The sequence below is a fragment of the Ochotona curzoniae genome, unplaced genomic scaffold (assembly GCF_017591425.1).
Source record: "Ochotona curzoniae isolate NIBS_2020 unplaced genomic scaffold, NIBS_Ocur_1.0 scaffold_2453, whole genome shotgun sequence".
Taxonomy (NCBI): Eukaryota; Metazoa; Chordata; class Mammalia; order Lagomorpha; family Ochotonidae; genus Ochotona; species Ochotona curzoniae.
In genome coordinates this window covers 2824546-2836722 of record NW_024467094.1, presented here as the reverse complement: position 1 = coordinate 2836722, position 12177 = coordinate 2824546, and the positions used below count along the sequence as shown (strand labels likewise).

The 12177-nt window shown below is 51.2% G+C and overlaps 1 protein-coding gene across 2 annotated transcripts in view; it reads left to right on the top strand.

The window, feature by feature from the left end:
• The window catches only part of LOC121169732 (protoheme IX farnesyltransferase, mitochondrial), a 119939-nt gene that overhangs the window by 97933 nt on the left and 9829 nt on the right, over positions 1–12177 (top strand). For both annotated transcript variants that reach the window (XM_041000390.1, XM_041000389.1), the window contains one exon: positions 5465–5697. In XM_041000390.1, coding sequence (XP_040856324.1) covers positions 5465–5697 — 233 coding nt within the window. The remainder of the gene's footprint in view (positions 1–5464; positions 5698–12177) is intronic.

Sequence of the window (12177 nt, the reverse complement as noted above, 5' to 3'; positions counted from 1 at the left end):
TGCTGATCTAAATTCACTCCAAGGGAAGCAATGCAAGAAAATGTTAATTCATCTTTTTTTTTAATTTATGTATGTATACACACACACAGTACGTGTGTGTGTGTGTGTGTGTGTGTGTGTGTGTGTGTGTGTGTGTGTGTGTTTCTTTGAAAGGCAGAATGACAAAAAAAAATCAAGATCTTCTGCTGGTTCAGTCCTCAGATGGCCACAACAGCCACCGCTGAGCCAAGCTGGAACCAGGAGTCGGGAACTCCATCCGGATGTCCAGTGTGGACGCCAGCAGGGCAAGGAGCCTCCCGCCCTGTGCTACAACTCTGGGCCCTGTTTCCTCTGTTTTTAGTAACAGCACTCTGCAGGCATATTGCTAAGGAACCGAATGAACAAAGGGACTGATGAAAAAGAAAATCCCAAGCAACAAGTTTTGCAAAATGAATGAAATGATAAAAGGGTGTAAAAGGAGAAATAACTTTGTGTGTCTGCATGCCTCTGTGTGTGTGTGTGTGTGTGTGTGTGTGTGTGTGTGTGTGTGTGTGTGTGTCCGGCTTTGCGAAACCCTCCAGAACCCATGCAGGAATAGGGGAAATGGGTGGGTGTTTTGATCAGGAGCTGTGATTACAAGAAAGAGGATCTATAAAGCAGTTGGCCTGCAGTACCAGGACTTGGGTCGACAGCGGCCCTCAACAGGTCTGCTCTGCGGGTCTTTGAGACCACACTCCAGCTGCACTGGATAAGCACTTGGGCCGGAAGCCACCGTGGTGTTTAACCCAGAGGACGGAACACTCTTTGCTGAGCTTGTTTCTGTTCCCAAAACAGACCTCTTTATTAAAACAGCTAAACTTCAGCAGTGTTAATATTTTCACAGTATTTAAGGGCTTTATGGTAAATCAAACTTTTTAAAAAAAAAGAGAGAGCAAAAACAGCTACCAGCTGATTTATTTTCTCTTAATCCATCTCTGTCACTTGTCCCTCCTTCTGCTTAGTTTCAAAGGGCCCTCCGTCTGCTCGTCAGCTGCTTCCAAAACTCTTGGCAAAACCCCCGTTCTGCCGCTTCTACCTGATGCATTTTCACCAGCATCCTCTCAGTGCCCGTCCTCCACCCGCCCCACAGTTGATTTAACGATTTAACTTTTTCACTCTGCCTCCTTTCACTCAAGATTTCAGGCATCTTGGAAGGTGTGGAAAATGCGACTAAGCCGTTTTCCTGGAAAGCAGAGACACCATCGGTGATTGCATTTTCCCAGAGGCAAGGGAGTCCTGCTCTCTTAGCGCCATCCCTCACTCCCACAGTCGGCTGCCCACGTGCGTTGTCATCAGCCGCCTGAACCATCACGCTGCTCCCCACCCCCGGCCCCCGCCTGCAGCCACGCCCTTGCAGACCTTGCGTCCAGCTCCCAGTCACCTGTCACGGCTCAGAGAAAGCATCAGTTCTTCCTGGATGCATTCCCTGTCCCTGCATGCGCACACACACTCGTTGGCTCACACCTGTCCCGCCCTACCCCATCGCTGCTGCTTGTGAACTGTCCCGTTCACTGGTTTTCAACTTAGGTCCTCTCTAGCAATTCAGCAGAGCATTAAGCTGTGTCTGTGGGGTCAACTGCAGGAGCTTCCCAGGCCACAGGATGTCAGTCCCAGCCAAATGCAAGAAAGAAGAAGCAACATGTCCTATTACACCAGGTGCACTGCAGGCCAGTTTTGAAATTCTGGGCTAAATTACCAAACCACCAAATAAGTGTGAACACAGCTGCTGTTTTCAAGTAGTTTTATCAGTGTTGAGATTCAGGTTTCTTCCATAAAATAGGGATAACTTATTAAAAACTTTTTGAGCTTTTTAAGGGTTTGAAAGACCTGTAATACTTTGCATACCTGTTATACTGGCAGATTCTGGTTGGATTTGGTTGTTTTTTGTTTTTTGGTTTTTTGGTTTTGGTAATGTTATGTCCCTTGTTTATACAGGTCCTAGAACATTGGTGGCGATATAAACTCATGTATACTCCCTGGAGGAAAACCCCGAAATCCCTTTAATCCCAGGTGGTTCAGCATTTAGGAATTTGCCTCTAAAATTATCCCCATCTGATCTGCTGGCAGAGGCGGCCTATGCATAAGATAATGGTCCCAGCATTATTTCTACTTGGGGGCAGGGGAGGGGCAGAGTCAGAGTGCTAAATGTTCTAAAATGATGTTTTGATGGAGTCAGTTGTGGTACATCCACAGCATAGGTCACTGTGCTACCGGTGATGATGATGTAAAAGAGAAATTAATGGAGATGAAATGATCAGGATATATTGAATAAAGCACATAGCAGAAAATGCTGAAGTGGCTGACATTGTGGTGCACTGGGTTCGTCTCATGTGAGTTCAGGTTCCAACTCCAGCTGCTCTGCTTCTGATCCAGCTCCCTGATAGTATGCCTGGGAAAGTAGCAGAAGAGATGGTCCAAGTGTTTGGGCTCCTGCAGTCATGTGGGAGAGCTGGATGGAGTCCCAGGATCCCGACTTAGGCCTGGTCCATTGAGGCAATGAACCAGGTGGATGGAGGTTCTCTCTGTCTCTCTAATTCTGCCTTAAATAAATAAATCTTAACCCTACAGTCATGCTTTAGTGTTTCTCAGTTAATTTTTTCTTTTATTTGAGAGACAAGCAAACAGAGTATACTTTTGAACCCGTTGATTTACTCCCCGCAAGCCTGCAGTAGCATCCAGGGTTAGGCTAGACCTGGCCAAAACTGAGAGCCCAGAACTCATTCCAGCTCCGTGTGAGTGACAGAGACCCAAGCACTTGGGCCAGCACTACCTCCCAGGGTGTGCATCAGCAGGAAGCTGGAATCCAAAGCCAGGTGGTTATTTTTTTAAAAGAGACATGTTGTTGGGATGAGGCTAGAAGGAAAGAAACCACCGTGTTTCTCTGAGTTTCACCTAAGTTTTATCTGTGTGTTGTTTTATTTACCACAAATGAAACATGGCAGGTCATCAGCTTCCCAGGGTTTGCAGTTGCCATCACCTGGGGAAGCTGTGGCATGTGCCCCGCGCAGGGCTCTGCGGACCAGCAGGGGCCGGGCTCCCTCGCAGGTGCGGGCAGGGCTCCTGTGTCCAGGTGAAAAGGTGTCCCCGCTCATTTGCACTCACGCCCTTGAGCACATGGACTCAGACACCAGCATGGAAACTCCTGGCTTTCCGCAATTCCGACAAGGGTCAGGAACTGAACCAAACTTCCACATGAAATGGCCTATCGAAATAAATTAAATTCATGCGTGCTTTTCTGAATGGGCTTTTCATAACACCGAGACTTTTGAATCTAGCTGGCTTCCACAGACCTTGGAGAAAGTGAGCAACCTGTTTTTTTTTTTTTTTTTTTTAAACACAAGGGCTAATTCAGGAAAAATAAAAATGTTTATGAGCCACATTTTTCTCCTACCCAAAATAAAACTAGCTTTTAGAGGCCTACAGGGGAGGAAAATAACTGTTCTTATAAGCTATAAAGTTGAAAAAACAACAGTTATAATATTTGTATTGCCTTTTAGCCACAGCAGTTCTCTTCCATCCTAGGCGTATGGCAGCTAGAACACGAAGCATCTTCCTGGTCTTTCATCCTGGAAGATTACCAGGGGAACTGATGGTTCCAGCGCGTGTGATACTGGTGGAAGGGGGAGGGGAAAAGGATGTTATCTCCCAGAGTCCCTGAGAAACAACATGAAAAGATGAACTCATTTTCGTGCCCAACAAAAAAAGTCCTTTTGAAATGCTTGCACACCTTTTCTGTACAAAAAATTCAAAACATGTGCATGCAGGGAATCCTGTCTTTTCATTCCATTTTCCATGACGTTTAGGAAGGACCCTCCTGGCCCACCAGTGCAGACAGTAGAGTTGAGGAGCAAATGGGAACCAAGAGATGGAGGAGAAGATGGGTGTGGGTGTGTACGTGTGCATGTTCTATCGAATTGCCTCTGAGAGAGGTTGGTACAAGAAAAAAATATATAAATGAGGTCATTTCTTTAAGACTTATTTTTATTTTCATCGGAAAGACAGATTTACAAAAAGATCTTTCTTCCACTGGTTCACTCCCCGAATGACCACATGGCCAGAGCTGAGCCAATCCTGAAGCCAGGAGCTTCTTCCACATCTCCCACGCAGGTGCGGGGTCCCAAGGCGTTGGGCCGTCCTCCACTTCTTTCCCAGGCCACAGGCAGGGAGCTGGAAATAGACAAGCCAGGACATGAACCAGCACCCATATGGGATGCTGGTACTTAGAGGTGGAAGGTTAGCCGGTTCAGCCACTGCACCAGCCCCTGCACGAAGTGATTGATTGGTGGGATACAAGACGTTGATGGACAGTGATGGGAGGAGATAAGAAGACACATGGGGAGGAGATTGGACAAGAGCAGAAGTGGAGGGTTGATGTTTATATGTTTTAAAAACAGCCTCTCCTGAAAGAGAAGGACATCATGATGGCGTCCGTCACTGTCGCTGTGAGAGGGGGGGACAGCCGAGAGGGGGTGCGGGCTGCAGTGAAGACAGAGCCTGGAGGAGACAATGGGCAGACTGCAAGGGGGAGGGCCTCGTTGACCTGGCCCCCGGCGAGGCTAGAGCATCCTGGTGCCTGGTGGTGTCGGGAGCACCTTGCTTGGGGACCCTGTGCTCCCCTAGGAGCCGCCATCATTGCTCCTGCAAGGAGAAAGCCACCTCCAGGAAGCCCCATGGGTTTCTTAAGAGAGCATAAACAAACATGTATGTAAGTGGGAACTAGCGGATCTAATTTATCTTGACTCTTGGTTTTCCCTTAGATTCCATGACCAGTCTGCTCTGGTCACGGTCACGGCCACGGGAGAGTTCTAGTCGGTAGTTTTCTGTCAAGTGTCCAGCCTGTGCCAGCTCCTCTGAGAACCCAGGACCGACCCCAGACCTTACGGTGGCACCTGCCCTCCACAGTAGCCGCTTGCTGTTTACGCTTGTTGCCAAGGCTGTAGCTTACCACAGACACTGAGTTGTGGCCAGTGGCCAAGGCGCACGCTTGTGACTCATCAGCACTAATTAGGTGATGTTTCAAAATAAAATACAAATCAACGAGTAGGAACGGCTTGTTAGAATTAAGATGCCATTCTTTACCCCAATCCGACAGGCTTGTGGTCTGAGCAGTTTGTTCTCGGGACCGTCCCTCACTTAGCGCTAACCGCGAGAGGAACACGATGCCAAGCAGGCATCGTCTTCTGCCTTGGGAGGAAGAGATATGCATGTCTGCTTTAGAGATGAGTCAGGTGGAGGGCACAGCCTGTTTCACAAGGCTGAAGTCTCTTAGCTCCTGAAACTCTCCCAGCTGGCACAAGCAGGACGAGTGACCGGACGCCCCCCGTTGTGGGAAGTCCCACGTTCAGGATTCTCCCACAGCCGGGATGAAGCTGGGGTGGGGTGGCAGGCGAGATGATGGAGCTGAGTGGAGAGTAATCATTCGGTGTCGTTCTCTGCTCTTTTCCAGCCCCCTGCTCGCCGTGTCCTTTGCTGCTTGCTGTGCCGTCCCGGGAGTTGCCCTTCTGACCTGGGGGGTGAATCCCCTCACAGGAGCCCTGGGCGTCTTCAACATCTTCTTATATACCTGCTGTTACACGCCCCTGAAGAGAATCAGCATTGCCAACACGTGGGTCGGGGCCGTGGTCGGGGCCATCCCCCCCGTCATGGGCTGGACCGCAGCCACTGGCAGCCTTGACGCTGGTGAGTTCTCCCTGTGTGAAGTCTCGGCTTCTCGCTGTAGACCCCCTGGGCACGCATGCCAGGCACAAAGAGCTTGGTGACCCTCCCATGCCAGCCTGGGCACACTAGACAGGCCTCCCCCTCTGTGAGCTGCAAGCCTGGTTAGATCTCGTCCCACTCTAGCGACTGCCTCAGCACCAGTGAATGCAGAGCCAAAGGGAGACCCCATCTTCCTCGGTTACAGGTGTGTGTGGCATCCACTTGGCCTTGGATGTGACCAAAACAAGGGACGTGGCGCTGCCCCCGGCCTCTGACTGCAGGTGGTTTGTACGGAGTACCTGGGGAGCATGGGTTTAGCATAGTTGGTTAAGAAAGCAGTCAGGTTACCTGGATTCAGGGCCCAGCTCTGTCTCCTGACTCCAACTTCCCACCGGTGCAAAGCCTGGGCAACAGCAGGTGCTGGCTCAGGCACGCTGATCCATCCTTGCCACCTGCACCACAGACCTGGGTTGAGTTCCCAGCTCCTAGCTTCGACCCTGGCCGAGCCTGTAGCCAGCACTCTGCCTCTCTAATAACATAAACAAACTATTGATGAGGTGGACTATGTTTTTCTGCCTTTTCCTACAAGAAGAAAAATGGGAGAGGTGGAGTACATGAAAGTCACAAATCAGGTTAAATGAGGACTGGCTGGTTCACTCGGGATGTCCCAGTCTGTAGAGAAGGATCTAGAAGCAGCCCATCACCCACCAGGAGAGGGGTGATGCTTAGCCCACCTGCTAAGCAAGCTCTTGACTTCCTCAAAACCAGGGCTGGTTTTTTGCCCCCTCTTAGGAAAGGGCAGGTTATTTTCATTAGTTTCTAATTTATTTTTATACGATTTGCTTAAATTGTTCATGCTGTCTACAATAAAACCATTGAAAACGTTTCTACATTTTTTTTGGTAGTATGTCACCGCTCAATTTGTGGGGTGAAAATAGCCCATTTTTACCATCTGTAAGGGAAGTTTCACAGTCTAATTAGTCAAGTAATTAGTGTTTTTGACCAACACTTAGGAAGGAAGTGGTGAGGTTTCCTGCAATATATGTAAGTACATATTTTTCAGATGAGAGATCAAAAGGCATTTGACCATAAACCATTACCCTGGAAGCCCCATTTCTGAAACTTTTCATAAAAGCTCCGGCACTCCGAATTGGCAAGCTTACAAACGCGACTACACCTCCACCATGACTGTCTCTTAGAACAGTTTTAATATCCTGTAAATGGGGGCTTTTAATGGAGTTACAAATGTAACATTCTGAAGTGTGTGTGTGTGTGTGTGTGTGTGTGTGCGCGTTCGTGCACTCCTTCGTTTGCTGGGCGTCTCCTCCACGTGGGAGGCAACATGAGCACCGCCGTGTGGTTGAAAATGGGGACACCAGAGCTGGGTGCTCCCCCTTCCTGGCTGAGCGAACTGGGGACCCCGCTGGGCCTCCTGCTTACCGCAGCCTCCCTCTTCCGTCTTCCCCACAGGACGCATCGCGAGTGGACTCTCCTCGGAGAGTTGCCGTGAGGATGAAATGCCTCAGTTCTGTGTGTGTTGTGGGAACAGAAGCCCACAGACAGGGCCATTCATAGAGCAAAGGCATTTGCTTCTTGCGGTTCTGGAGGCTGGGAGGTCCCAGGGCAAGGGCCTCACGCATGGTGGGGCCTCTTGGTGTGGGGGAATGGGACACAGTTGAAGTCCTTTGTGATTAGTTTTGTTTTGTTTTAATAATATAGCTCCAAAGGCTTTGGGACTTCCCCTCCTCCCACACTGATTTCCCCTGTTTAATTACAATTATGTAGTCCTTCAGAAAACAGTCGTAAATCCATCATTCTGCTATTCAAGTGTATGCTGACTTCATAGGCATGGAGAGTGGCGGAGTCCAGCATCCTGTTGTCAAGATACAGTTCACTTGTGATCAGTGTTAAGACAGAGCCCTCCTGAGCGGACACCTCCAATTCGGGCTCAGCCGTCACCCTGGGGTTAAGTTTCCAGAACAGGTTTCTCTAGGGTGGAGGTGTATTGAGACCCAAGTACTTGCGATGTGCGAAGTGCTGGACACTGGGCGCCAAGGACTCCACTCAGCATCCCCAGTGCTGTTGCCGCTATTCGGTTATTCAGTGGCTCACTCATCTGCTCAGAGGAGGGAAGGGCATGAGATTGGGTTTGCCTTGCAAACTCAACTTGGATTCGTCGCCATGGCCTGGTTGTCCTGAAGCGCTGTAAGGCGGCTCCAGGCGTAGTGGGAAGAGTGCTGGGTCTTAGGGAAAAGACGTGCTGTGGATATCTAAAGTCAGCATCCCCGGGCCCCGTGATGTCTGCTCACCCTGGTTTCAGGGTCTGTACGGGAGCCAGTCGCCTTCCTCCTCCTGCATCCCAACTGGAAACTCCGCCCCAACTTCACCTGTCCCATCCCTCCTCCTTCTCCGCACCCCCCCCCAAGGCTTTGTAGGGAGTGCCATGACCTTGGGAGGGAGCACGTGACTCCTGAGGCTCTGCACCTTGCACACCCATCCTTCCTCAAGCACGCCCCTCAGATTCAGTGCTCTGAACCACCTGCCTCTCTGATGAGGAGTGACCCAAACTCTACCCAGCTTTCTGAAGCTCAGCCCAAGCGCACATAGCATCAAGACCATTTTCTCTGCCCCAAGAGCCCCAGACAGGGTCAGGGTGAGAGCCAGTTGTTGCAGATGTCACAGGAGGCAGGTGCAGGCAGTCTAGTCCAGGGCTGTGAGGAGCTTGGTCACTGCCACTGTGCAGGCGTTCCGGGGTGCGGGTTCTCAGTGAGGGTACAGGACCCTGTTGTACTAAGGGATGGTTTGGATTTGGCTCAACTGCGCAGAATCTCATGTAAAATATTCTTTTAGTGTTGCATACAGAACTTATTAGTAATGGACAGTCGAGGAGAGGCCATGGCTTATTCAGTTTGGAAAATAAAAGGTCTGGGGGGAAAAAGAGAGAGAGAGACCCATTATCTACCTGAACAGAACTCATAGAACAAAACAAAGGAAGGTGAGAGTCTCCACAGCCAGGAAGAACGCCTCCCGGCACTTCTTGAGCTTGTCTTCTCTTATGTCCTTTGTTCTTAAAACCTGAGAAGATGTAATGCTACACACACTCAGTTTACTGCACCCCAAAATCAAACTTTATATAACGCTTTACACCACTTCAGAGAAATTTCAAAAGGTCAACCGGATAGTGCAAATGGGAGAAGCAGTAAATCTTTGAACGAGCTGAGTGAAGGTATCGGTAGCTGTGTACCTTCCCGTTTCCAGGTGACAGTCACAGAGCCATGCTTGGTAGGATTCTAGGAACCGGGTTGACTACACGTTGTTGTAGTTCTGCCAGCTTCCAGAACTGCGCTGTCTAGTAAGGTGGCCATACTAGTCATACATGACTATTTAAATAAGCTTATAAATCCGATTTCTCAGTCCCGACTCAATGCCTCAAGTCACGTGTTGCTGGGAGCCGCTGTACGGGGAGGGCAGGTGGAGGAGCCACTCGTCACTGAAGACAGATCACATTCGCATTGACGCCTGCAAGACTGCCTGCCCTTTGTTTTAGGCTGCATCCTTTGGTCCTTACATGAATGGGTCCTTTAAACAACAGGGCAGCATATGAGACTGTATTTGTTCACTTCATGAAACTAAAGCACATTCCTGGGCCCTGCCCTGGAAAGTTGCCGATGCACTCACTCTCCCATCACATTCAAGAACTGTATCTCTCATAGACTCCTGGGGAAAGTTCAGGAACAACACTTTCAGAACCACTAAGCAACTGAGACAGAAGCAGAAAGAGTTCCCACCCACTGGGGTTCCTTGGGCATAGCCAAGGGGGGCAGAGAGCATGAGCAGGACCACCAGGGGTGTCACATGTCTCATCCTGCAGAGATCTTGTAGACTCTCATCTTGGTGGGATACCTGTGGATGCTGGCCACGAGGTTTCCTTCCTTCTATAGTAAGCCTAACCAGGCTGATCAACTTGGAGATCTTCCGTTCTCTGGCTCACTCCCCAAGTGGCCGTGACAGCCAGAGCTGAGCTGATCCGAAACCAGGAGCTGAAAGCCAGGAGCCTCTTCTGGGTCTCCCCTGTGGGTGCAGGGTCCCAAGGCTTTGGACCATCCTCAACTGCTCTTCCAGACCACAAGGAGGGAGCTGGATGGGCAGTGGGGCCACCAGGACACAAACTGGCACCCATCTGGGATCCCAGTGCATGCAAGGCGGGGACCTTAACCACGAGGCTACTGTACCAGGCCCCTGAAATGCCATCTTGAACCATATTGATAGTAAGGGGGAGGAGAGAGAAGGTACAGAACGTAAGAGGAAGCAAGAGAGGCCAGGAGGGCACATGCTCGGCCCAACAGGCCAGTGACGAACTGCTCCCCCCACTGTGACTATTGTGCAGGTGTCCTTTGGGCTCCTGCTGTGTGCTAGGCACTGAAAAATAGCAAAAACTGAGCCCACGCCATCCCTGGTCCTCAGGTCCATCTTGTCTCTGCATCCCCAGGGAGAGGCAGACCAAGGACCGCTTTTTGGGAAGAGGGGCAAATGTGCCCAGGAGCTGCTGGGCTTGACAGCAGGAGCAGCATGCCGCGGGGCCAGAGGGGGGGACTTGACCTCAGAGCTGCCGCCCACTAAGGAACTCACCCAGCCTTGGGAGCCAGGCCCCTGGGCGCTTGAAGCCAGAAGGCAGCAGGGTCCTGCTTTGAGTGATTTTCACATGCACAACACGTTCTCCCATGGTGTTAGATCACACAGTTGCTAAGGCTGCCCTTTTGGTTACTTTTTTTTTTTTTTTGGCCTCCTGTCCCCTCTGCTCCCCAGTTGACCCTTCCCTGTCGTAGCCCTGCCCCCTTGGCCTTGCCTAGTCTACCTTTCAGCTTCTTTGAATAACACAGCAAAACATCCAAACTGTGCTTCGAAAGAGCGGCTTGTTCACACACCAGTGCACCTGCACGTGGGAGACTCCATGAAGGATGTGTGTTTAATGGGAGGCAGATCCTTCTGAACATTACTTCACTCTCGGGCTGCACACAAGAGCCAAGGAGAAAACACTGGACATCCCATCCTAGTCCCCGGATCAGGCTGCACCCCGGCCCGGTCCCTGAATCAGACCACACCCCGTCCTGGTCCCAGGATCAGGATGCACCCTGACCCGGTCCCTGAATCAGACCACACCCCGTCCTGGTCCCAGGATCAGGCTGCACCCCGACCCGGTCCCTGAATCAGACCACACCCCGTCCTGGTCCCAGGATCAGGATGCACCCTATCATGCTCCCCGGATCAGGCTGCACCCTGTTTTGGTCCCCGGATCAGGCTGCACCCCATCTTGGTCCCGGGATCAGGCCGTACCCCGCCCTGATCCCCAGATCAGGCTGCATGCCCCTTAGCAGAAGGCTTTTGGAGTGGCAGGGCACAGTCAGTGGGTGATGGTCAGAACTGGGAGGCAGGAGCTCATGGCACAAGCTGATGGAAACATGGAGATCTCACAGCTCCATGTGGAAGGAACGAACCCTGTGGTGGGGAGGACAGCTGGACAGAGAAGCAGCTGGGTGACTGTGGAGAGCCGGGTGCCAGGTGCTTCCGAAGCAGTGTGAGCCTGAATCCCAGTCCCTTGTGCATGACATGTGGGCGTTTCTGCGGTCAGAGAAAAGGCCATCAGGGGAGCCTGGAGCACTGGGGAGATTATGTTGCTTTCCTCCCCTCCTGTAGAACAACCTAAAGCATAAATAAGGATCAAGGCATCCCCTGGGATTCTGGTGTGGGTGGTGCTGTTTACCTACAGCAACTCTGTGAGGTTTTTTGGGGGGAGGGAGGAGCAATTTATCAGTGTCCCCTCTGGTAGCCCAGCCCAGGAGTGACGTAGAAAATCAAGTGAATAGGCCCGGTGTGGTAGCCTAGAGGCTCAAGCCCTCACCTTGCACTCACCAGGATCCCATAAAAAACACCGGTTCATGCACCTGCAGCCCCGCTTTCCATCCAGCTCCCTGCTTGTGGCCTGGGAAAACAGTCGAGGACGGCCCAAAGCCTTGGGACCCTGCACCCACGTGGGAGACCTGGCAGAGGCTCCTAGCTCCTGGCTTCAGATTGGCTCAGCTCCAGCCATTGCAGCTGCTTAGGGGGTGAGTGAACAGATGGAAGATCTTTCTCTCTGTCTCTCCTCCTCTCCATTATCTGACCTTCCAGTAAAATAAACCTTTAAAATAGAATCAGGGGGATGAGCTGGTGGAGAGTAGCCATGGTAAAGCCACATGCGCCTGTTGTCCTGTGGCAGCCCTGGCCACTTGAAGGGCAGGTCCAGCTTCCTTTCCCAGAAGTCATGGCTGTGATGGGATTGCACCTGGGTGAACTGCTTTCCTGCTCACCTTCCTAATTCCCTTCCCTTTCACGGGTGGCGGGTGGCGGGGACAACTGCACTGCTGTCACAGGAGACACCAGATGCTCCCCCACGCGGAACCCGGGAAGGCCGAGCAAGGAGGA